Source organism: Eschscholzia californica, unplaced genomic scaffold (assembly GCF_041429995.1).
Source record: "Eschscholzia californica isolate CP2 unplaced genomic scaffold, dmEscCali1.0.p SCAF_1, whole genome shotgun sequence".
NCBI classification, from domain to species: domain Eukaryota; kingdom Viridiplantae; phylum Streptophyta; class Magnoliopsida; order Ranunculales; family Papaveraceae; genus Eschscholzia; species Eschscholzia californica.
This window is the reverse complement of record NW_028238198.1, coordinates 20,752,009-20,778,781: the sequence shown is the minus strand read 5'-3', so window position 1 is coordinate 20,778,781 and position 26,773 is coordinate 20,752,009. Positions and strand designations below refer to the sequence as shown.

The window sequence follows — 26,773 nt, the reverse complement described above, 5'->3', positions numbered from 1 at the left end:
TCTTACAAACATTTCAATTTGTGCAGAAAACATATAAAAGATAGTGAAGAGCCAACTACCGCTGGGCCTAGTAAAAAAAGGCAAGAAAATGATGAATGTGACATCATCATAGACAAAGGTATGATATTCTATAAATATTTCAAACAATTTTTAAGCATTTTACATAATTTCGAGACATTTTGGAGTTTGTCCTCTCAGTATTGTTTGTGGTCTCGCATTTCGTATAATGTTTTGGCATAATCGCTAGTGTGTTGTCATTCTGTAAAATGGTGCTTCACTTATTCATACTCTTATTCCTAGGATTTTGTGAAAAGTTCTAAAAACCATTGGCATCAGCTTACAGTGTTATAGCATTTGTAGTCGTGTTGGACCATTTTGCTGAATGATCTAACATATCTATTACTGTGTGTTTGAAGCATCGATTTGCGACATCCAAATTGAAAGAGCAGATGGTGGAGGCTCTACGTACAGAGCCAAGGGAGAAAAAGAAGAAAAATTCTTGAAATAACAAATGTAATTTGAAAGCAGTTCACAAGGTAGCAAGGGACAATTTGGAAGCATTTGTAGTCCAGTTTTTGTTCTCTGGAATGTTGATGAAATGAATGGGTTGTTTTAACATTTTGGGTTGTGTTCCAGAAATTGGGGTTATGTCGAGACATTTAGTACTTTGTTTATGATTTTTGGGAGTTTTACTTGATTATTACAGTGATGTTATTGTTCAATGTGGCATCCAAGAGTGGTTTATGTTTTAACATTTAGTGGGGTGTCATGGATTTTGTGGTTATTAATGAGTAAAAATTGATATGTTTTTGACATTTTGGGTTGTGTAGAAATATTTTGTGCAAAACATTTAAAAAGGAGAAGCAGCAACAGCAAGACAATAGGCTGTACAAAGAGCTAGCTCTAGAAAGAGGGCTAGTGAAGAGACAACAACTGCAGGGCCTAGTAAAAAAGGCAAAAAAATATTAAAGGTGACTGAATCACAGACCAAGGTAAGATGCATTCCTAAACATTTTGCAAAATGTTTAGGAATGCATACGAAATGACATAAGGTTCTGTGAAAAAAGTTAAAATTTGGAAAAAACAGTGGCATCAGATTTTTGAAATGTCCTCTCAATATTGATTGTGGTCTAGCATTAAGTATAATATTTTCGCATTATCGGTAGTGTCCCGGCATTTTGGAAAGTGTTGTCTACATTATTCCTAGGGTTCTGTGTATAGTTATAGATAATGTTAAAGCATTATTAGGGTTTAGGGGCAAAGAAATGTATTTCATCCAATAACGGCGTCTCTGTGCTTTGTCATCTTGTTCATAATAATCTGTCGAATGACATCCAAGAGTGTTGTTACAACATCTAGATGAATGTCACAACATTATACGGAATGTTTAGTTTGTCTGGGTAGTGGCCAAACAATTTAACAAATGTTAAGACAAATTTGGAAATGTTACACAACGACGGAGTATGTCCGTTTCAAAATCAAAAGTTCTCTCATCAGCAGAGAAGTGTAGGTGTTTTAAATTGAATTCTGCTTTGCAATTTAACAAATGTTTGGGCACTGCTTAAAATGCTTAGAAAACGTTAGACTGATCTGAACATCTTTAATACAAAATTGTGGTGAACATTTTTCAAAATGTTCACACATCCTTTAAAATGTTAACACATATTGTAAAGTGTTTTTAACAAAACGAGAACAAGTTGCTACTGTTAACATAACTGTACGGAATAGTGTTAACACATCCCGTAAAATGTTTAGACAAACTGTAAAGTGTTGCTTACAAAACGAGAAGTGGTTGCTAATATTAACAAATCTGTACGGAACAACAATGAAAACACCATGAAAATACCCTAAAACCAAGAACAACCTCACGAATGGAGCTTCAAATAAGTAGATCTACAAATCTATATATTTAACTCTCTACAAAACTATGAAAATACCATGAAAACACCATGAAAACACCATGAAAACACCCTAAAACCAGATTTGAAGTTTTTTTAACCTCCATTAAAGAAGATGATGATTGAAGATAAAAGATGACGAAGGTTGCTCAAACGAAGAAGATGATGAAGGTCGCTCAAACGTGGAAAGGGTTTGTGTCTCGGTTTATTTAGAGAGAGAAAGGTGAAAAAGATTGAATATGGCGATAACTCGAAGATGATGATTGAAGATGATGATTGAAGAAGATGATGACTGTAGAGAGATGAAGGTGGAAAAGTTTGAATATGGTTGGTGAGGTTCGAGAGAGAAAAGAGGGTTTGGGTTTGTGTTTCGGTTTAGGTAGAGAGCGAAAGTGAAGATGATGATTGAAGAAGATGATGACTGTAGAGAGATGAAGATGATGATTGAAGAAGATGATGGTCGGTGAGGTTCGATTTTAATATGGTAGAGAGAGAAAGTGAAAACAGATTATGGAGAGAGAAAGATATTTGATTTCTGGAAGAGAGATATTTTGGAGAGAGAAAGATATGGTTTCTTATAGAGGGAGAGAGTTGTTGGATATATATAGGAGGGCAAAAGAGGGATTAGAAGAAAATATTAGGTCTTAGAGATACAAGTTGGGTCCAGATTGAGCATAGGGATGTGTAATTGGGTTTGATTTGAGATATTACTTGATTTTTGGATTTTGGGTGGGTTAATAATCCCTGTTGGGTTTTTTTTTTGTATTTGGGCCCAAAAATTGGGCCTTTCATCAAAAAATTCTTTAATATTTGGGGGGGGGGGGGGGGGGGGGGTAAAACCAAAATAAATCCAACTTTGTCAAAATATGAGTTTCCAGTCCAAATGTCAGGACAGATTATTGTTTCCTGATTTTTTTTTATCCCCCTCTTCCCCTTGGACGGGACATGCTGACGTTTCCTGACAAAAAAAAACTAGATGGTAAATAAAATAATTTCCCGTACACAAAAAAATTCAAAAATTCAATTTTTTTTTGAAAATTCAAACGAAATTTCAAATTGTCGCCCAGCAAACCATCTCTTCCTGGTAACTAAAATAATTTCCCGTACACAAGAATATCCAAATTTTCAAATTTTTTACGAAAATTCAAATTTCCGCCAGCAAACCATCTCTTCTCGGTGAATAAAATAATTTCCCGTACACAAGAAAATTCAAATTTTCAATTTTCAAACGAAATTTCAATTCCCGTTACAAAAGTGTCTAGTACAGAAAAATTTCCAGTAAATAAAATAATTTCCCGGTCACAAGAAAATTCCCGGTACAAAAAGTGTCTAGTACAAAAGAAAATTTTCAGTAAATAAAATAATTTCCCGGTGCGTCAGACAATTTTTCAAAACAAATTCATTTCCCGGGAATTTTTCGATGGCAATTCCGTAAATTTCTGAACAGTACAGATTCTGATGGACGGGTTGTCAGATTCTTTTTCAGAAAAAAATCGTTTCCCGAGAAAATTTTGATGGCAATTTTGTAATTTTCGATGGCATGAACCGTAAATACTTTGTTTTCCAAAGGCCATTTCGTCATTTTTTTTCTAACCTGACTCTTTTGACATGCCTTTCATTTTTTGACTACCTAGGATAGGGAACCTATTTCTTCCCTCATTTTGGATGGTTAACCCAATCCTTCTTATTAAATTACACTAAATAAATTTCAACAAAAAAATTACAGTAAATATAAATAATAAGTTTCAACAAAAAAAAGATATAAATAATAAAATTACTATAAATAATCAGTATATATGTATATACATTAGGGTCGACAGTACTTTCAATCAGATTTGGTCTGTTTAATAGAGTATCTAAGAAAGAAATATACAAATGAAAATATATCCGAGGTAACGAGGTTAGATTTCACTTTCAATTTTTGACTTTTGATAAAAATGTTTTGTGTAAAATAAATCATTATTTTAGATGTTTTGACACTTTAACCCCCACAATCACCTGTTTTATTTCAGTGTGAGTGTAATATTCTTATCACATCTTATCGCTCTCTGTGGAACAACCGATGACTTTCATTGACATAGTTAGTGGGCGGTTCACAGGAGATAACATCGGATGCTCGATCATGACAAGGATATATACTTTATAGTCTTTGTGGAAAGTGGGGAATGAGATGGTATTTGAAGAGATTAATCCACGTAATCAATGGTTGTTCCGGAAGCTATAAACATGACGAATGACTTCTCGTGAATGAGACTGAGCAAGATGATGTGGTGGACAGAGAAACAAGTGAGACGGAAGTAACATAGACTCCTCCTATGGTTGAAGTGATGAAACTCAACTTTGATTATGCTTTTAAAGATGGTAAAGCGACAATAGTGGCGGTTGGGAGGCACCATGATGGGTCATTCACAACAACCACACTTACAGTGGTGATGGCAATGAATGTATTAGAGGCGGAAGTAATGTCGGCAAGTTAGCCTTACGTCTAGCTAATCAAAGTTTTTTTTTGCCGGAAGTGTATCATTGAGGGCGATGCAAAAGTAGTGGTAGATGCTTGCTCCAATAATAATGAAACCCCTCCTATGAAGACAAATAACGTCGTGGAAGATATCATAAGCGCAAGTATCTCCTTCTACATTCTACAGGTTTCTTTCTGTTCGAGAAAGTGAACCAAATAACTCTATACTAGCAAAACTTGCGTTCGATTTAAATTTAAATAAGATTCGAAAATTTATTAAGATCTCTAATTGCATTGTAAGTTAGTTGCCGATAGACAAAACCAACATTACCTTGAATTCTAATTCTTAATACATAATAGACAAACAACTAGTTTTACAAAATCAAAATCTCACAACTAGTCAAAGCACTTATTCATTACTAAATTTTTAGTTGCACTCAAAATTGAAACTTCTAAGTCAAATTTACTTTCCATTAGTTCACTTATATTCCAAGTCACAAGACTCACAAAATTCACAACAATCAAGTGAAATCTCAAGGTGCAATTTACAGAATTAAAGAGAATGTCTCGAATCATGCCCACCAACTTCCCAATCCGACTCCCCCCTAAAATGTCTTGGAAATCTTCCATTTTTTTTGAGGGTAAAAGCAAATATATCAACTAACCGAATCCATACAAATTACAAATAGTTAAAAAACGGACTAAAACACAACAAACTAACATCAGGGGGTTAACAGAGAAGCAGCTAAAGTGTGGGCGTCCTTATTATAGATTCTATTGCAATAGCTCAGTTCCACGCGTTTATCAACCACCTGTACACGCGCCCCTTCTATGTCCCTTATCAAGCGCCACGGTACGTCCTCTTCGACGGTCAGGATTGCGTCAATTAAAACCCTAGCATCTCCTTCCAGAATAAAATCCTCCAACCCTAAATCTGTCGCCAGTTCCATCCCACACCTAAATCCTTCTAACTCACTGAAAATTGGCGATTTTGGTATTATCATTTTAGCTTTCGATCCAATGATCTCTCCTTCAGAATTTTTTGCAATGGCCGCGCATGAAGCTTGGTCGTCTCTGTACGACCCATCAAAGTTGATTTTTATCTTCTCAATCGGAGGGGGTATCCATCTATTAACCTGCAAGATCGAGTTAGAGTTATCATTTATATTAAGTTCAGTGATATACCTGACTTGATCCATCGATTTCCATACACATCTTGTTGTATCAGGAGGTTTAGCCTGGAAACGAAGCTCATTCCTCATTTTCCACCATTCCCACAGCAGGTAAGTGACTTTAAGCCATTCATTTCCATCAACTTCCTTGTCTATTAGTATTTTAGACAACATAGTTATTGGATTTAGATCTGGTTGTAGGTGCCGATTAATTCCAGCCCTTGTTGCGAGTTCAATGAAAGTCGGACATTCTCCAAACAGGTGATGTTGTGTCTCTGTCTGATTAGTGTTACACATCTTGCATGTTTGATCCAGATGATTGATTCGTCTTCCTATATTAGCTAAAGAGGGTAACCCATCATGCACCATTTTCCAAATAAATAACTGTACTTTTGGTTCCATTTCTTTATGTTTCCAAAAAAGCTTCCATGGGAAATCGATTGCCTGTTCTGAAATAGTGGGTAAGTTCTTTATTTGAGTATAAAATGACTTTGTTGTGAATTTGCCATTATCCACTGGACACCAGATTAGTTTGTCTCTCTGATTATATGTGGGGAGTTGAATATTTAAGATAGCTGTTGCTGTAGCCACGTCAAAGTGATTAGTAATGAGTTCTTCTTTCCATCTATTTTGATGTCGATCTATCAAATCCGAAACCCAATAAATATTAGAAGGTAGAGCGACAGTAATGGTTGGAGTATTGTGTTGAATATTAGGGATCCATGGATCAAATCTTATCTTAACACTTGAACCATCTCCAATTATCCAGAGAACATTGTTTCTGATGACAGTTTTTGTTTTAGCCATAGCTTGCCAAAAATGAGAAGAACCTGTTTTATTGTTTTCATTCCAAAAATCATCTTCTCTGAGATACTTGGCCTTTAGGATTTTTACCCAAATAGAATTAGGGTTTGTCACAAACCTCCATGTCATTTTTGCTATTAGTGACAAATTGATCTCTTCAATAGATCTAATACCTAGACCACCCTTGTGTTTAGGACTTGTAAGGATATCCCATCGAATGAAGTGCATCTTAGTTCTCTGTTGTGAATGATCCCACCAAAAATCTCTCTCAATCTTTTCAAGATCTGCAACTACTTTCTTTGGCAATACCTGAAAACTGCAAGGATATGTACAAAAAGCTGATAATATAGATTTGATTAGTGTAGTTTTACCTGCTTGAGTAATATACTTGTTTTTCCAATTTGAAAGAGCATTATTGAATTTATCTATAAGCCAAGTATAACTCTGAATACGGTTTCCTTTTTTGAGAATTAAAGCTCCTAGGTATTTCTCATGGTCAAGCATAACAGGAGCTTCGAGTAGATGAACAAACCGATCTTGGATGTCCGGAGATACATTCTTGCTAAATAGAAGAGAAGACTTAGAGAAGTTTACCTTTTGTCCTGAGAAGGCTGAATATTGATTAATGAGCTGTACTATAGTATTGAGATTATGTTCATTTGCTTTACCAAAGACAATTAGGTCGTTCGCAAAAAGCAAATGTGTTATGCTTGGACTGGCCGGAGTGATTCTGTACCCTGTAAACAAACCTTGTAATTCATAGTAATGAAATAAGAGAGAGAGTGATTGTGAGGATAGAATAAACAGGTAGGGAGAAAGAGGGCATCCCTGCCTGAGGCCCCTAGAGGCCGAGAAGTTACCCACTCTTTGCCCATTGACCTGAATATTGAAGGTAGCTGTTGTGATGCATGACATAATAAGATTTAAAATAGGTCCCTCCAGACCAGTAGCTTTAAGGACTTGAGACAGAAAGTCCCAATTGACTCTGTCGTACGCTTTAGCCATGTCCATCTTTAAAGAGAAAGTGCCCTCCTTATCTGTACATTTTTTCACGGAGTGCATTAACTCTTTAGTGATGATGACATTATCCAAAATCTGTCTATTGGGGACAAAAGCATTTTGAGGCCAGGCAATACATGCATTTAAGTATGGTCTAATCCGATTTGCTATCAATTTAGTGATGAATTTATAAACCGTATTACAAAGGGCTATGGGTCTGAAATGCGAGGCCATACTCGGGTTCTTCAACTTTGGAATTAATGCAATTGTCGTCTGGTTGATAGAAGGGTCTATAACACCCGAAATGAAAGCCTCTTGAATATATTGGATCAATTCCGTCCCTATTGTGTCCCAGTTATGTTGATAAAAAAAGCAAGGAAGTCCATCAGGACCAGGACTCTTTATCGACCCCATATTCATGACGACTGATTTGATTTCTTCCGAATTAGGGACCCTTGAGATGTTGGCCAGCTGATCAGGCGAAAAGACCTTATAATCATGCATTAATTCGGTTGACGGTTGATCCACTGGTTCAGCTGAAAATAAATTCTGAAAATGATTGATGAACTCATTTGAAATATTATCAAAATCCCTAATAGTCTGACCATCTTCTGAAATTAATTGATGAACCTTGTTTTTCTGCCGACGTACCGACATAGCTAAATGAAAAGCTCTGGTATTACGATCCCCATTATGTACCCACCTCGACTTGGCTCTCTGTTCTGCCTTTGTACATTGGAGATTTTCCAAATGCAAAATGTCTTCCTGAATTTTACTTTCAATTTCCAGGTTTTCTGTGGAAGGGTTAAGAACCTGAATATCCAGAAGTCTCTTTCTTAGAATATTTAATCGGTTCTTTATAGTTCCGAAAGCCTTCTTACTCCAACCTTTGATGGAGTCTTTTATGTCGTTGGTCTTACTTGTAAATGATCCATTTATTGTTGCCCATTTCTCCTGAAAAACACTTGTGTAGTCAGTGTGATGCGTCCAATAAATTTCGAACTTGGATAGAGTTGTGGTGGGGATTCCTTGCGTGATTAACTTTAACAGGATGGGAGCGTGATCACTATTGTATCTAGGCAAGTGAAATACTCCTGCCTCCGGAAATTGCATGAGCCAACTAGTGTTGCTAAGAACTCTGTCCAGTCTTTCCTTCGTAAGATGATGCATCGCCTTGGAATTGGTCCAAGTGTAGGCCGGTCCATTAAAACCCAAATCCAGAAGTTGCGCATCCTGGATAAATTTCTGAAAATGATTCATAAACGGTATGTTAGAACTTCCCCCCCATTTATCATCTCTATTAGCCAAGGCATTTAGATCCCCAATACACACAAAGGGGTTATTAATACTCTCAATTCTATGTAACAAATTACGCCAAAAGGGGAGTCTATTTTGGACACAAGGGGGACCATAAATGCAAAAAATATCCCAAGGAATATTATCAAGAGTTACATTCGTAATAGTAGCATGTACAAGATTGGACGAGGAGAAATGAATATCTAACTTTATATCGTTAGACCAATGTAAGATCAAACCTCCACTTCTGCCGACAGATGGAACCGTGTGGAAATTAGTAAGATTATAATTATTAAAACAAGACAGAGGTATATAGTTAGAAATTCTCGTTTCCGAGAGAAAAACAATAGAGGGATTAGTGGAAGAAAGGAACTGCTGCAATGTTACTTTTGTCGGGTTGTTCCCCAGACCCCGACAATTCCACGCCAAGATATTCATCGCTGGGACGGCATTTGGGTTGCCGTTACCCATTCATCGTTATTTTCCTTTGCTGGTTGACGAGTTGTCTTGCGGTACTGTTTTTTGATCCGAACCTCGGAAAGAGTCATGTCTTCATCAATCTGATCTCCAGCACTTTGACCAAGACCGTGATCCTGAATCTGTGTCTCCCGATTATGATTGTATAGATCATTAGAGTAAACTGCAAAAACACCGTGTTCCGTCTGTACCTTGCTTCGTTTAACCTGACATAAACTCGATAATAAATTACCATAGTTAGTTCTTATCCGGGGATTATTAGCACATACTGTTTCAATATGATTATCCTCATTATTATTGATATTAAGATCATTAAACTTGGGTATAAGGTCAGATCCCGAGGATCCCAATTCCTTGATTGGGTGTTTATTAGAAAAAGGAACCTTAAAGGTTTCTGGGAATTTTGGGGTCATGATCTTTAAGACCCTGTTTCTATCATTTTCTGAAAGGTTTTGTTTAAGCAAGTCTCCAAAAGCCAGAATAGTGGGACAAAATTTCATAGTATGGCCAATGAATCCACAATAAATGCAAAATCTTGGGAGTTTCTCAACCCTAATTTCTATAGTAACAAGTTTGTTGTTCGAGAGTTTAAGATTAACTCTCGGTTGGAAAGCCTGAGTAATACACAGTTTGACCCTAATACGACCAAAAAGACACCATTTGGTAGCATCTTCTTTAGTCGTCGGAATAATAGTTCCCATAGTGCTGGCTAAACGGTTAACTATAGTACAGTTCAGATGACTAGGAGGGATCCCATGAAGTTGGACCCAGAACCAAACATGATCCACTATCTGTTCTTCCGGAGGGATATCTGCGTTGCATTCTTGAAGTACTATTAATTCATCTTGCATAACCCAAGGTGTACTCTCCATCGCGATTTCCATTTCAGTAGCCGTGACGAATTTGATCATAAATAAGTTGTCCTTAATCTCCGAAATAGTAAATTTGTTAGGGCCGTGTATAACCCTTGTGAGACGATACATGGCTTGACCTAAATCGATCTTCTTAGGACTCTGGAACCATACAATGCCTTGCTTAATTAGTTCTGTTTCCAAGTGATCAACATCGCCACCATCCACCGTTAATGGAGGACGTTCATCAGTAGTTAACGCCTCAAATTGGCGTAAGAATTGACTGTTTGTAGTATCCATTGGAAAAATGAGGAGAAGAATAGCAGTAACGAACAGAATGGAGACTAAATCTCGACAATAAAAGCCCCTAGAGAGCGACGAAATGAGAAGATTTCAGACTGAAATCAGTCTAAATCGAGCAAAGATATATCTCAATTGGCGGAGAACCGCCAATAACTGACAAAAAAGGTAGAAAAACTGATTAAAGTGAACCGACCAGATGCAATATAACTGAAAGAGCCACCCAAATAGGCGGAATCCGACCTAACTGCCCAAAAGAAGAAACGCTCAGCCCGGGAGAATTTTTTTATGATGGAGAAAGAGAAAGTATATGGATGGAAATCTTCCATTTATGATACAATTATTATATGGAGTCAAACAATACCCTAACTTTGACCAATTTAGTTGGCCCAAACGTCCTAAAAACATTTGGCGGGAGGGTATACGTACTCGAAGTTTAAATGACCAAAATAGACTTGTTTCCTTTTAACAAAAAAAAAAAAATAGACTTGTTTCCGTTATTGAAGGGCAACTGATGATCCTATAGGCGCCTCTTATTATTGCTTTTGGCGCTCTGGAGAGGCAAAATTGAGAAAACTTTTATACCAAGTAAAGCGTAGCAATTAACAAGGGCGAGCGCTTAATTCCCCGCAACTGATTCGTTGGAACAGCCCATAGGCTGTAGGCCCATATAGAAGCCCAAATATTACTAACGTACAAAGAACGCGAGAACGAGCGTACAAAGGACGCGAGAACGAGGATAATATTGTCATTTTCGTGAAAAAAAGCAAATCATCATGTACGCTTTATCTGGGCAGTTACAGTAGACAGAATCACAAATGAAATTCTAGAGAGAGAGAGAGTGAGAGGATATATTGCATTGGACGAAGACGAAGACGACGACGACCTAGAAAAAATGGCAGGAGAAGGGTTTAATTCTGATCTCGATTTTGCCTTCCGTTTGCAGATGGAGGAAGCCATGAACGCCTCTAGATATGAAACTGGATTCACAGACAGTGATTACGATCTTGATGATGATGGTGATTACGATCTTGATGATGATGATGACGATGATGATCTAGTTTATCTGACTGGCTTGCGAACCCTAAAATTGGACAACTTAGATCAAGAAAAAAAAGATCATGATCACTCTAGAATTGTTCGTGATTATCTTCAAAGTCGGACTGATCATCGTAATGTCACTCAATTTCCCGATAAAGAAAGGGCAGGTCACGGTGATTATTTCAAGAAACCATTTGGTGAGGGTTCTTCTTCTTCGGCTTCTTCATTTTCTTCTTTGTATTCAGTAACTGGTGAACCATATAGATTGTATTTTAGGGGTTTAGTCAGTGAAGAAATAGTTAAAGGTCATAAAGTTACTTGTTCTGCTATTGGTGCTGCTATTTGTGATCGTCGAGATAATTTGATTCTAAAAATTCAAAAACCATTGATTGGTAATTTGAGAAGTCATCGTTTTGTTGAAGTAAAAGCTTTGATTGATGGTCTTATTGCTGCTCTCTCTTTGAAGATCAAGAATATTGTCATCTTCATTGATTATTATCCCCTCTTTAAACAAGTAAGTTAATTTACTTTTAACTTTCCATTCTCCATTTAAAATTGAAGTTCTGACATGTCTGGGTATCACTTATTAGTTGGGTTTTGGTCGGGAGCATAAGATGTATGTAGGCGTTTTAAGATTGTGAACCTTTCCCCCCATTCCGAATTTCTTATCCTAAGTTGATAATCTAGCAGAATTGGTTATTCCCTTAGATGCACATCAAAGCGTTTGGGTTGTATTTTGGCCCAACCCCATAATGCATCTAAAGGCTCAAGCAATGTATACGCATTTCATTTGTGAGCTATATGTCTAAACTTGGTCGAAGCGTACAGCTTGAGGTGTAAGGCTTGAGGCGTGCATCAAATCTATTCGGTCGTATTTTGCCTGAAGACGTACATCTAAAGGCCAAACACTTCGTGAAGCATATGCCTTGAGGCAACAGAGGCTCACGTATTGGGGCACAATTGTATGAAATGGTTTATAGTAATCTTTTTTCGTAAATTTTTTTTTTAAGAAAAATATCAAAGCAAAAATATAAAAGGAGAATGTAGAAGCATTAGGTGTTATTTTTAGTGTAAACTAATACTTAAAACTTTATATTATTGTAACGAAGTACGAATGCATGTCACAGTTTTTTTCTATATAAACTATATATATAAGTATGATGTAGTTTTCCTTCTCAAGTTTGATGTACTCTTTTTATTGCTCGTGGCATGCGCCTTGATTCTCCAGAGAAAACCTTTTTTTCTCTTACAAGTTTAGTCTGATTTTCTGCTTCCTGATATCAAAGGCACTAATTTATGGCTACCTCCTCACACAGATCACTGGGAGATGGAAAGTGAAGCAACGTAATATGGAAGTACTAATCAAACTGGTGTTTGCCCTTCGAAGGATGTTTACGAGTTGTCGTGCAGTTTTACTGGCAAGGAATGATGTTAAATTTGCAATCAAACTGGCAAGGGATGCTATAGATTCTCAAACCATGAAGCCGGACGAATCTAATAAAGCCAAAAACATCAAAGAAACGTGTAAAATCTGCTTGGAAGATATTGATATTAGTCAAGTGTTCGCCATTGATGATTGCTTGCACCGCTATTGCTTTCCTTGTATGAAGCAGCATGTAGAAGTTAAGTTACTTCATGGCATAATACCTGAGTGCCCTCATGAAGGATGTAAAATCCTGCTGAAAGTAGATAGTTGTAGAAGATTTTTAACCCCTAAATTTGTTGAGATGATGAACCAACGTATAAAGGAGGAATCTGTTCCTGCGGAAGAAAAACTTTATTGCCCATACCCAAAGTGCTCGACTTTGATGTCTAAGAAGAAGCTTTTGTCTGATAATGATTTATTTGGCAATACAAATCGATCTGGAGCCAGGAAGTGCATCAAATGCCGTGGGCTTTTCTGTATCAATTGCAAAGTAACATGGCACAGTGGCATGTCCTGCGATGAACATAAACAGGTAAATCCGCGTGGAGAAGAAGCAAAACTAAAGTTTATTGCTTCGCAGAAACTGTGGCGCCAGTGTATGAAGTGCAACCATATGATAGAACTGGCTGAAGGTTGCTTCCACATGACTTGCAGGTATTTTTTTTTCTCTTAACAACCAACCCAAGTTTGCTTTGTTTTGAATATTAAGATAGAAACATATGATCCTATCCTGAAATTCATGACTATTATTGGTTCAAGTGTGTTCTTGAATGTTCAACTTCATTTTTGGACTGGGTTCTTTCTGCAAACAATTCTCGGCATGTTGACTTATTCTCTATGCCTAACATCTTTTTTTGCTCGAATCATCGATTCTTTTGTGCATAACAACAACTCCTCCTTACCAGTATAAAGATTAGAAACTGTAAAAGTTTATATCTGTTCTCTGCTTCCTTTCCTTAAAATATAGTGTCTGTAACATTCTTTCATACCATCTCTTGCTTTACGTATTCTGAGTGTTAGAGTAGAAACAAGAGGAGATAATTTTTCTATCATGCTTCATTCGCTCTCTTCCTTAATGCAGAGGTCCCAATAGTTGAGCATTTCGATTTGATGTTTACGACTTGGGAAAATCCCTATGATATATCTACTTGTAATGGCGCAAGCCCTTGTAGTTATTAATATTGTCCCCTCTTCTACCACTCAGGCCCAAGACCAACGTGTATAAAGTTTTGTTCTTGGCAACTGCTCCATGACAAAAGGCTTTTACAGACTCTAGGCTAGAGTTCATACTCATAACCCAGTCTCCGAAGCCCCTCCTAAGTAATGTAGGATGTTGAAGAACTCTTCCATGTTTTGACAATATCTTAAATGCCAACTTACTTGGGTTTCAGGTGCGGCAACGAATTTTGTTACAAGTGTGGAGCAGAATGGAAGAACAAAAAAGCAACATGTTCTTGTCCACTCTGGACCGAGGCCAATATTTTGCACGGAGACATTGAAAATGACGAAGATTTCGATGACGAAGAAGAGTATGAAGAAGAAGAAGAGTATGAAGAAGAAGAAGAAGACTATCAAGAGCAAGGTTACCAGATTCGCTGGAAACCCCTGCGAACCGCGATCTGGTTCGTGCGAATCCTTTTAGGGTACGTTCGCGAACCAGATCGCCCGATCTAGCGAACCATTCTCATGAAGAATGGTAGGAACACAATCGAAATTTTTTGTGATGAACACAATCGAAAAATGGGAGAATTAGTTACAAATACAATTATTAGTGAAGAATTTTGGGAGAAATTTTATATTAATCGAATTATCGTACCGAATGGGCGTATCGCGTACCCGTTTTCGTACCGCGTACCCGTTTTCGTACCGCGTACCGGAGCGTACCGCGAATCTGGTAACCTTGATCAAGAGTGGCTTGATGAAGATGAAATTGCAGTTCTGCGGCCAGGGGGCACTTTCTTTTTTTTAGAATACGACTCTCATGAGCTCAACTGACATTGTGAGTAATGGTTGAACTTGTCCATCTGAACAGAAATTCATTGTTTGGTTTTATATTTTCTTTCCGATGAATAGTTAAGGTTGGTCTGACATTACTTTATGCTACCATTTGGAGACGGCCAACCGAAGTTTTTGTGAAATTTGAAAAGGTTTATATCTGTGTACCTCAAATTCTTAGGTTCAGTGATCAGTGCTTCTTTTGGCTGTAAATGTGTATATATTTTTGTTGCAAATTAGGTGGGATGATGAGATGTTTGTCTCAGTAGTCATTTCCCTCTACTAACCACACGGCAGTTTTAGTTATAGGGAGATAAGTTGAACCTTATAATAGAAGTCAATTAACTTCAATAACAAGATATACATTTTTAGAAAGATGAGATAAATCTTACTCGGATAACTCGGCATTCATGTGCAATGTATCACTTCCTGATGCACTTCACGACAGACTGACAGTAAATAACAACACTATATGTTAAAGCTTAGATTCATCTACGACTTACTCTTATAGTTAAATGACTTCGTTTTCGTTTAATTACTTGGGTTATAAATTTTTTTTAACTAGTCCAAAAGGACCTTCAATATGGGTTGGCATCAATCCTCAAATCGTCAGCCGCGCGCTCTAGGTTGGACCTGTTAATTTTTCATTCTCCAGTTTCTGGTAATGTATGATTCCGGAAGGAACCTTGTTTAACAGAAAAGGAGAAACATGAAAAACTTATGACAACCTTCTGAAGGTCAATAACATTATAAAGAATATGTACAGACTACAACATAATTTGACAATATCTGCTTCTCTCTGCACCGCCCCAATGGAACAACTCTCTAACAGAGTCAATAAACTAAACCCTAACATTCATACCTCAATTTACAGACAACAAAAGAAAGAATTAACTTTAGCACGTCGTAGTTGGAACATTTTAATGGCTACATTAACTACCTATCTTCAACCTGTTGAACTTCTTGCAGGTTCTTTTTCTTCAATGAAAAACGAAGTCTAAATCAACGATTCACACTTCCATATACCACTAATATGATACAACGCTGTGCAAGCCCATGGCTTGAGGCCAATTACGGAAGGGTAACCTCCTTCCTGAAACCTGCTTCAGCCCATCTACCATAACAAGTTGCAAACTGCAAGTCATCCTGTTCAATTTTTGTTCCTGTACCAGTCCGCTGCTCTGTTATGGCACAATGCAGTTTTATGGCTGTAATAGGATAGGATATGGCATTACAACTTCCACTTACCCGGCTTCCTCCTTGAGACGATCCTGATTCAGTTCCAAATCCATCGCATTCTTGCAGCTCTGGAAAAGAATCATGCCGCTTTATGTCAACTGCAAGGGGCTTTACTTTTGTGTCTTCGTAGCTTATGTACACTCGATAATCGATCAACTCTTGATCTTTGGTCGGAGCTGGGATAGAATCCAAGTTCAGGTCCTTTTCCTTGGCAACTGATGGCACTGGTTGCTTATCTCCTGCTTCGTAAGAAGCAGGAAAATCGTTTTTCAAGGGAAAACCTTCTAAACCTGAATGATTGCTAACATCAAGCTTCGATGGGACCGAAGTTTCATCTAATCCTTCATCATTCAAATCCAAGTTAAATGGCTCGGAAGTCATTTTTTGTCTGGTTAACGACTTATCATTGGTCTCACGGGATGTCGTTAGTGGATTTTGTGAAGATGGTTGAGGACTCAGAACTTGCCCAAAAAGTTTGATATCAGTTGTTCTCTCTGAATGCTCTAATCCATCAGACATACTCCAAGAATGGGCTCTCCTATGATCACTTGATGATTCATGAAGTTCCGTGGACAGATATAGGAGCTCAGACAATGAACTTTGTTTTGTACCATTGGAGTTTGTCCTCTCAGTATTGTTTGTGGTCTCGCATTTCGTATAATGTTTTGGCATAATTGGTAGTGTGTTGTCATTCTGTAAAATGGTGCTTCACTTATTCATACTCTTATTCCTAGGGTTTTGTGAAAAGTTCTGAAAACCATTGGCATCAGCTTACAGTGTTATAGCATTTGTAGTCATGTTGGACCATTTTGCTGAATGATCTAACATATCTATTACTGTGTGTTTGAAGCATCGATCTGCGACATCCAAATTGAAAGAGCAGATGGTGGAGGCTCTACGTACAGAGCCAAGCGAGAAAAAGAAGAAAAATTCTTGAAATAACAAATGTAATTTGAAAGCAGTTCACAAGGTAGCAAGGGACAATTTGGAAGCATTTGTAGTCCAGTTTTTGTTCTCTGGAATGTTGATGAAATGAATGAGTTGTTTTAACATTTTGGGGTGTGTTCCAGAAATTGGGGTTATGTCGAGACATTTAGTACTTTGTTTATGATTTTTGGGAGTTTTACTTGATTATTACAGTGATGTTATTGTTCAATGTGGCATCCAAGAGTGGTTTATGTTTTAACATTTAGTGGGGTGTTATGGATTTTGTGGTTATTAATGAGTAAAAATTGATATGTTTTTGACATTTTGGGTTGTGTAGAAATATTTTGTGCAAAACATTTAAAAAGGAGAAGCAGCAGCAGCAAGACAATAGGCTGTACAAAGAGCTAGCTCTAGAAAGAGGGCTAGTGAAGAGACAACAACTGCAGGGCCTAGTAAAAAAGGCAAAAAAAATATTAAAGGTGACTGAATCACAGACCAAGGTAAGATGCATTCCTAAACATTTTGCAAAATGTTTAGGAATGCATACGAAATGACATAAGGTTCTGTGAAAAAAGTTAAAATTTGAAAAAACAGTGGCATCAGATTTTTGAAATGTCCTCTCAATATTGATTGTGGTCTAGCATTAAGTATAATATTTTTGCATTATCGGTAGTGTCCCGGCATTTTGGAAAGTGTTGTCTACATTATTCCTAGGGTTCTGTGTATAGTTATAGATAATGTTAAAGCATTATTAATAATGTTAAAGCATGTTTAAGAATTGCAGAAATTGTTCCTCAAACATTATGTATAATGTAGCATGCAAGTTACCTAATCTTCATTTATTTTAGAATATATTTGTACATTAGTTGTAACATCCCGTGTTTTAAAGGTTACTAGAAGGACTATTTTACATTTGGGGCAAGTCAAGATAAGGGCTAAATCTACAACTTGTTTTGATTTTAGTGGCTATTTTGCAAACCGGTCAAATCTATGGACTTGCTTATGAGTTGTATGTAAATGAAGGACTTCAAATTAACTAAGTAACATGGCCTTTGCATGGGTGACACTTGGTGCCCAAACCGTTTTGGATAGAAAACCATCAGCCCACTTTATTTAAATGAATTTTTAATTCATTTCCCACTTTACACTCACCCACCATATAGTTGCCCACGTCACCAACCCAAATTACCATTCCCCTTTAAACCCAATTGTCCATTTCTCTATTTTGAGAGGCAAAATCAATTCCAACCGTGAGCAGTAAGAAGCAAACCGTTTTGGCCGTAAAAGTGTCTCAAGTTTTTGTCGTCGGTTTCTTCGCGAATATTGGTCCGAAATCTATAAAACTTCTTCCAGGTAATCCCATTCGACTTGTTCTGCGTATTTGGCGGTTCAGAATTTTCAATTTCGTCCAAATTTGATGGTTTTAGGATAGATATTTCGAATACTGTATAGTTGTACTAGTTTCTTTTGGGTTCATGATTTGGAGCAGTTATTCTTTAGTTTCGTCGAATGATGAGTGTTCAGGACCCTGTTTAGGATGTTATAAACTATTTTGGGGTGTCCAAATATAGACGGGTTGCTGCCGAATTATTTTACTGCTCGAATTTCATATTTGGAATAGTTTTGGAAATGAATTCGAATAGAAATGGTTACTCGAACTATGTCATATTTCACATAAATGGATAGGTTGAGTTATGGATTCGTAACATTGGGTTCATTTTATGATTTGATAGTTCAAGATTCATGGTATTTGGTGTGTTATATAATTTGTCAGCTTATGAAGACTCCGAAATGTCTAATAAAGTTTGTGGGAAGTTGGTTGGTTGATTTCTTTGTATTTCAGTTATTCGGTGGATGTCTCAGTGAACTGGATAGTGCCGATAGGACATTCCTAGTATAGTTTCATTCATTTTATGCATTCTTGCTTTGCAAGAGGACTCTTGATAGTTATGTAACTGTCAAATGACCGTTTTGCCCTTTCATATTTCAGTAAGACTAATGAACTGCAATAGGGAGCTCGAGGAGAAGTGGAGCTTAGTCTGGAGCACCATTGGAGGCGCAAGAAGAGGTAAGATCCTATGAATCTTACTTGGAGCACGGGTATTCCCCGTTTCACCATTATATATATATATATATATATATATATATAGTCATTTTCTTCTCTTTATAGTTCTCTAGTTCAATTTATGATATGATATGGTATGATATGAATTTAGTGGTGTGCTATATGTTATGGATGTTTCTCTTTTCAAAACAAATTGGTTTTTCTGAAAAATAATCACATAGAGGCGGGATCGCTTGATCTGTGTGATCGTTTTGTGTGAATTGTAAACACGTGGTGGCGGAATCGCTTGAGCTGCGTGTATAACATGGATGCGGAATCGCTTGATCTGTGTTACGTGTATTGATTGTTTGACGTCGTGCATTGGTTGGTCCCCTTGTTTATATTTCTGTTATGGATTAGCCATGAATTCATGTTAAGGGTTACACTCGGTGCGTGTGGCCAGCCGTTTGGTAAACGACCATTCTTGTTTACCCGGAATGGGGTCCGAGAGAGATTGGGAGTTAGGGTATTCCGACCCTTGGAGTGATTAGGGGACTGACCAGTGTCATATTTGTTTATTTATTCTGCTAAGCCACTGGTGAGTGTGGTTTGAATTCTGTAATGACTTGTGGTTGATACTTACAATGTTTTCACCGAACTGAAAGTGGGTGTTTACCCGAGTTTTCTTAATAAGAAAATACTTAATCCCTGAAAGTGGACACTTATAAAAGCTTGGCTTTAAACAGGGTTTACCCTACCTTGAGAGACAAGAACGCTCTTCTCCTTTGGGTTGATGGGACCTTTAGGAGGGATCTGTTCTTGTAGCTTTGGGAGCCTATCAGATCATTTAATATTATTATAGGTTCATGCATATGTTTGGGTATTCTTCGAATGGTCAATGAGTTACCTTGCGAGGAAGCGTCAGATCTGGCCGGAGATAGGACGCGCCTCAAGACGAGATAATTGTATCGCCGTGAGTATATGGCTCTACTAAGCGACGATACTCTTATAGTCGTCTGGGTAAGTCATGACATATTCTAAGCGTATCATTGTTTGGGTGAGATTTACTATTCGATGCGTATTGAGATCACAAGCCAGCCCGATGGGCAATGATGACGAAGGGAGAGTTACGGAAGCTCTTACCGGGGTATTACGTGGATCCATGTTTACACTACAGTAGTTGATGGGTCATAAAAATGCCCCATCTGAGTCGCTTAATTTAGTCGAGTTAGTTCGTTTCGAGTCTTTATTATAATAAAATGGTTGGTTTTCTTGATTAGGTGTCTTTTGTGGAGTTAGGTGTAAAAAACGGTTAAAAACGAGGAAAAGACGCATGAAGGATATTTTGGTCATTTGGAGTGAAGGAAATTCTGGTAATTTGGCCAAGGTCAGTGCGTGGTTGAAAAGTAGAGGTCGAGACGAGTCCGAAGGAGAAAACGGAAGTCAAATCGGAGTCCGGATGGAGAAATAAATCAAGGTCAAAGTTTTGTCAAAGAGGGTTGACCAGGTGGGATATATTTTGTAGAAATTCGGGTACGCGGGATTCGGTGGGACACGTGGCGCGCTTTGGAGGCCGGTATACGCGGTTCCCGTCTTAGCGCTCAACAGCGAAGTGGAGCCATCGAGCATGATCTGGTGTAGCGCGTTGCATGTTAGTACGGTAGTCCCACTTCAACGTTTTAATCTTGACCGTCCTTCTCCGCGTGTCCCAGATCGACGGTTGCTGAGCGTCTTCCAATCTAATGATTCTGTGTAGCCGTTGCAACTTAACTCTGTGCACCCGCTCCCACGTTATAATCTTGGCCGCAACCTCCCGCGTCATCAAGATCGGACGGCTCCTGTACATCCGTGCTTTATTACCAGATCCCGTGCACCCGAAGCTTCGTATGAACATGCTCCCGACCACGTGTCTCCATCCAAACCTTTAGATCCGCATACACCTTTCATCCGACGGCCTCTGTTTAAACCGCAACTTTAAACCGTGAACCCGGCTACAACCCAGCTTCCGGATTTCAAAACCCTAACCCTAGCCGCCAGCCTATTTGAATTATTTTAGGGTTTTTTTGCACTTTAACCCATTAATTCCCAAAATGACCCTCCTTTTACCTTCTTTTTACCATTTAACCCAACTAAAACCAAAACCCACCTATAAATAAATCATTTTCTCCTCCATTAAAACCGAGACTTCAATAACCCTCTCAAATGGCTTCCTTACCTAATTTCTAAGCCACTTCTCTTTCTATCTTCTAACCCTAATCCCCCATTCTTTTCTTCTACTTCCTCTTACCTAATCTTTCTTCTCTACTACTAAATCCATTTCTTTTCCATTCTTTTTCCATCTTCTTCTCTACTACTATTCTTTCTTCCATTAATAGTCATCTCCTTCTTTCTTCCATATTCTTCCATCATCTTTATCCCCTTTCATCTCTTCTTTCTAACTTCTTTCTACATCTAATTTCTTCCTTCTTTTCTTTCTTTTTCTTATTTGGGTTGCAATAAAATAGCTATTACTTGGGATTTCTTGGAGTACAATTGTTGAACATAAATGGAGCAAATCTTGGACAAATTGGAGATACATGGGGATATGGAATTTGAGCATTCTTGGTGATTTCTTTCCATTAATTTCTTAGTATTTTCATTTATTTTACAATGTCAATGAATGTTATTCTAGATTTCATGTATAGTTAATTTAGCAATCTAAGGTTGTGAATGAAACCTATTTTGGATCTTTATAATACTTGTTCTTGATTAATTAAATCCTTTGATGTGCTTCAATGCCTATTGATTGTCATTTCATGTTGATTCTATAACCTTATTATCATTCATGTATTATAATTATATATTTCATGCTTTTATTGATTTATTAGATGAGATATGCCTTTTAGATCTTGAATGATAGTGTAGGAAATTAGTTTTATATGGTAGTCAATCATACATTCTTAATTATAAAATTGTTTTATCTAGAATATCATCCGGAATCCAAATAGTTCATTATATTGGATCCCGAGTAAATACAAAAGAGATTTAAGTGATTAAGTGTTTGTTTTATAAAGTGAAATTATGTGGTGGATTTTATAACCTTAGATATCTTCTCCCCTCTCTTAGATAGTTTATTTACTTTTATTCGTTTTCTTATTTCTTTACAAATCAATCATCAAATCAATGAGTGATGGGTGTGTGTGTTAGTCTAAGTTACCTATTGACATTTGGATTATTGGGCTAAACTCGCCGTCAACATCCGAAGTTACCTACCTATCCCTTGGGACGATACTCGATCTTATTTTCAATACTATAACTTGACCCCGTATACTTGCGGGAAAAGACCTATTTTTAGGCCCATCAGTAGTCAAACGTTCGATAAGGCGCCGCCTGCCTACGCACTAACAAAGGTCTACCAGTTCTTCCTAGCCGAATAGTAGGTGACCCCGACTGAGGGCGTATTCAGTCGTGATCTTGGTAAGCTAGAAGAATTATCTTGCTATATTGTTTTGCTTCGTGTGCATATTGATATCTCTGTATATATATCTGTATATATGTAACACTTATAACTATTAATATATTAAAATGTTGATGTGTGTGGTGCGGGTAGGATGTCTAGGTATCCTACTGAGCTGGCCTTCGGGTTATCTCATTCCTATTTGTTGTTGTTCAGTTGCAGGTATTGGTGACCCGGAGTGACATAGTTTACTTCGACGGCTCACATTATGTAAGATTATAACTTCTATTGTATTTTCAACATAATCACAACGTTAATATTATATATGTATCATCTAGAATAGTTAGGATCGTTCTCTCACTCGTTTGCGATTGTACACATGTAAATAGTATGCACATTATCACTTTCTATTTGATGCTATTGATATTTAGAAGTTTGTGAGATATGTATGATGAATGTTTGACAGGTTTTTCAGGTTTGATATGTTCAATTTATAGAGGAGACTCTGTCCTAATTCAGTCTCTTCTGTGAACTTTTTATAAACATGAATTCAAGTTGTTTTTTTCTCTTTATGAAAACTATTTTGGGTTACATATTTTCCGAGCATTTTTCAAAAGGTTTAAACTATTTTGATTTTCCGCTGTGTTTGTTCTTGATTGGTAACCCGTGATGAGAGTTTTGGCTTGGGTTTATATTTGAAACTGGTTCTAGTGAGTCTGAGACCGAGTTTCTTTTATAAACTGCCTGGCAAACCGTGATTCGGTACACGGGGCGTCACATTAGTGGTGGTGGTATGGCATTTTACAGATTGTTTGCATAAGTCTTACAGTGTTTGCAAGTAATATATAGAAATACTAACATATGTATTACTGTGTTTTTGAAGCATCGGGCGGTGTCATCAATATTGAAGGAAAACACAAGATTGTGGAGATTAAACCTGAATTGATATTTTGTGCTTTGGGGAAAGAAGTTCTAAGCAATAGTGAAGTTGTTTTTGAGAAACGGTGTTATGTTCACATTCGTAAACCCGCAATGACTTCAATTTTGCTTAGAGGACAAACAAAAAATGATTGTAAATTATTTTGTTTGGTATTTTATTTTTTTTGTTTGTTGTGGGATCTTGATGTTGAAAGAATATGGAGTACATTTGTTTAATATATTATTTTTGTTCTTCAAAATATATGAGATGCATAGACAATAAATAGTTTGTCTGAGGAAGTAAACAAAATGTGAAGACAGAATCAAAGATCTATAGACATTTTAGAGAATGTCGACAAAATGCTGGCCATGTGGCTAACTTTATATGATTCAAACTCTATATAAATATCATTTTTGTTTAAGAAAATATATAAAGCCACAATCAATAATGTTCTAACATTATTATGAATGTAATCTACAGTTTTGCCTTTGTTTTGGATGAAAAAGAAATCTACAAAAGAATAGTTAACCACATAAGTATTCATTCTTTCAACAAAAAAAAAAAACATAAGTATTCATTCTTTCAATATTTTTCGGAATGTGTAAAGAAATAAACAAAATGTGAAGACACAACCAAAGATATATAGACATATTGAGGAATGTTGATAACATTATATGATTAAGAGAAATAAATATGATTTTTGTTTAAGAAAATATATCAAGGCACAATCCATTCATTCAACATTTTTCAGAATGTCTACTTGCAAACGCCGGCAAGACCATGTAAGAGTGGAATAAACTTCAAAAATAAGTGGGCCTGTGATGGGCCTAAAAGGTTACCCTAAAAGGTCTCCACCCGCAAGTATACGGGCGTCAAGTGATAGTTCCGGTAAGACCGGTTCGTTCCTTAGAGACTAAGTTAAACTAAATTCTAACCTTAAAACTATTGAGATTTTCGAAAGTGGTTTGATGGATGTAAAATAAAAATAAAATATAAAACTCAAAAAATAAATAAATAAAGAAATAAGTCGGTATTCAGAAAAAGGGAACCTAGGGTTTTCGAATCCGTCTTCCTAATAATTCTAACGACAGTTTAATTTTGTTCTTATTAGAGAGTTCTTTATATAACTCAGGTTTTAGTCCATGAACGGTCTAAAAACCCGGAAGATTTTATCGTTAAAATGGTAAAAACTTTAATAAATTATCGAGAAAATAATTATTATGACTTCATCTAAAACCCTAGATATAAAAGATTTAGCTACTCATGCTAGAAACGATAAATATTTGAATTAATATAAGGAAAAGAAGAAAGAAACTTACTTTTCTGCGATTTTCTCACCAAATAGAGCCTTAAGGAGTTGATTTCCGTCTGTTTTTCCTGGAAATCTGCCAAACGCACCCTCTGGGAAAACAATTTTCTCGTCTTCCCGGAAATGGTTTCCCTCTGGGAAATTTATTTTCTCATCTTCTTCAACCTTATTTCTCTCTCTAAACTTTTTGTTTTCTCTCTCTATTCTTAATCTCTCTCTCTCTCTCTCTCTCTTTCTCTGTAATCTCCCTCTCTCTCACTAAGAAGTTGAAAACAACAAGAAAAATAAAAAGCAAGAAAATGATAATATTAAAACCGAGTTTCTCTCTCTCTATACAATATCTCTCTGTCTCTGTCTCTAACTTTCTCTCTTCCTCTGTAATCTCTCTCTCTTTCTCACTAAGAAACAAAGGTTTTCAAAGAAAAACAAAAATCAAAGTTAAAAACAATTCGAATTATGAGCTGCCTCGGTTCTGTCTCTGTCTCTCTCTCTCTCTCTCTTGTTCTTCTTCCTAACCCGTGAGCTATCTCCCTCTCTGTTTTTCTAAAAAAAACCGATACCAACTCCCCCCTCTCAGCCGAACTCTTCTGTTCTTTATAGACCCATTTTGAATCGAATCCCATCCTTCTCTCTCGGGTTTTTCTCTCTAAATCTTTTCTGTTTTCGGATTTAGAGAACCATCTTTTATTTACCAAAACAGTTCAAGAAGATAAGAGAGAAGGAAGATTTCGAATCATCTGGTATGTGCGGTTCAAGACCAAGCTTTTCTGTTGCGCGGACCATGGATTTCTGTACGATGTAGTGGGACGACCGTTGATCTGTTCGGTTGTGATTCCTATCATCCGTCAGATGTCGAGAATACATGGTAATCTCATGCACGCGGTTGCACCGAATCGAGGACCCCTGGAACTCCTGAAGTACCACCGTGTGTGCCAGAAAGTAACCCGAATCCATCTGAGCCGTCAGTTTTGCTTCCCATCTGCACGCCACGTGTCTCTGATAGTATATGTTGACTTTTAGTCAACTGATTTGACTCGGACTTTGACCTGGTCTAACTTTGTCATCCGGACTCCGATCTGACTTCTGCTTTCGCCTACGGACTCGTCATGGACCCCTCTTCTCATCCGAGCATTAATCTTGACCAAGAAGTCAGAACAAATGACCAAAATGTCCCTAGTCTGTATTCTTTCTGACTTTATCCGTTTTGCACGCGTAACTCTGTAAAAAGGTACCTGAACATAAAAGAGAGTGATTCGTGAGAGTAACTGCTCTAGAGAGACTAACTCGTCTAAATTAAGAGACTCAGATGGGACATTTCCATGTCTCATTAGCCTGCCTCGACGTAACTCACGTCTCGGCAACTTTGAATTTCCCATCCTGAACATAATTAATGGAGGGGCAAAGAAATGTATTCCATCCAATAGCGGCGTCTCTGTGCTTTGTCATCTTGTTCATAATAATCTGTCGAATGACATCCAAGAGTGTTGTTACAACATCTAAATGAATGTCCCAACATTATACGGAATGTTTAGTTTGTCTGGGTAGTGGCCAAACAATTTAACAAATGTTAAGACAAATTTGGAAATGTTACACAACGGCGGAGTATGTCCGTTTCAAAATCAAAAGTTCTCTCATCAGCAGAGAAGTGTAGGTATTTTAAATTGAATTCTGCTTTGCAATTTAACAAATGTTTGGGCACTGCTTAAAATGCTTAGAAAACGTTAGACTGATCTAAACATCTTTAATACAAAATTGTGGTGAACATTTTTCAAAATGTTCACACATCCTTTAAAATGTTAACACATATTGTAAAGTGTTTTTAACAAAACGAGAACAAGTTGCTACTGTTAACATAACTGTACGGAATAGTGTTAACACATCCCGTAAAATGTTTAGACAAACTGTAAAGTGTTGCTTACAAAACGAGAAGTGGTTGCTAATATTAACAAATCTGTACGGAACAACAATGAAAACACCATGAAAATACCCTAAAACCAAGAACAACCTCACCAAGGGAGCTTCAAATAAGTAGATCTACAAATCTATATATTTAACTCTCTACAAAACTATGAAAATACCATGAAAACACCATGAAAACACCCTAAAACCAGATTTGAAGTTTTTTTTAACCTCCATTAAAGAAGATGATGATTGAAGATAAAAGATGATGAAGGTTTCTCAA

The 26,773-nt window shown here is 37.0% G+C and overlaps 1 protein-coding gene and 1 long non-coding RNA gene across 3 annotated transcripts; both read left to right on the top strand.

Moving 5' to 3' along the window:
- The first annotated feature begins 10,984 nt into the window (after window positions 1-10,984).
- LOC147565040 (E3 ubiquitin-protein ligase RSL1-like) lies at window positions 10,985-14,930 on the top strand. Of its 2 annotated transcripts, XM_086651437.1 has the most exons (4): window positions 11,018-11,810; window positions 12,613-13,376; window positions 14,114-14,299; window positions 14,632-14,930. In XM_086651437.1, the coding sequence occupies exons 1-4, from the start codon at window positions 11,151-11,153 to the stop codon at window positions 14,639-14,641; spliced, it is 1,620 nt and encodes a 539-aa protein (XP_086507563.1). In that variant the 5' UTR covers window positions 11,018-11,150; the 3' UTR covers window positions 14,642-14,930. The 2 variants fall into 2 exon arrangements, with proteins under 2 accessions (XP_086507562.1, XP_086507563.1); XM_086651436.1 differs by lacking the exon at window positions 14,632-14,930 and having other exon boundaries at window positions 10,985-11,810; window positions 14,114-14,537.
- Window positions 14,931-18,867: 3,937 nt separating this feature from the next.
- LOC147565039 (uncharacterized) lies at window positions 18,868-22,806 on the top strand. Its single transcript, XR_015229897.1, has 2 exons — window positions 18,868-18,951; window positions 22,580-22,806. It is a non-coding gene; the product is annotated as an uncharacterized LOC147565039 (long non-coding RNA).
- The last annotated feature ends 3,967 nt before the right edge of the window (window positions 22,807-26,773 follow it).

What these genes read in the sequence shown, in the direction of transcription:
- LOC147565040 (XM_086651436.1), top strand. Translation starts at nt 11,151, where the DNA reads ATGGCAGGAGAAGGGTTTAATTCTGATCTCGATTTTGCCTTCCGTTTG. An exon ending in ATTATCCCCTCTTTAAACAA is followed by an intron (nt 11,811 to 12,612) that starts GTAAGTTAATTT and finishes CTCCTCACACAG; the next exon opens with ATCACTGGGAGATGGAAAGT. An exon ending in TGCTTCCACATGACTTGCAG is followed by an intron (nt 13,377 to 14,113) that starts GTATTTTTTTTT and finishes CTTGGGTTTCAG; the next exon opens with GTGCGGCAACGAATTTTGTT.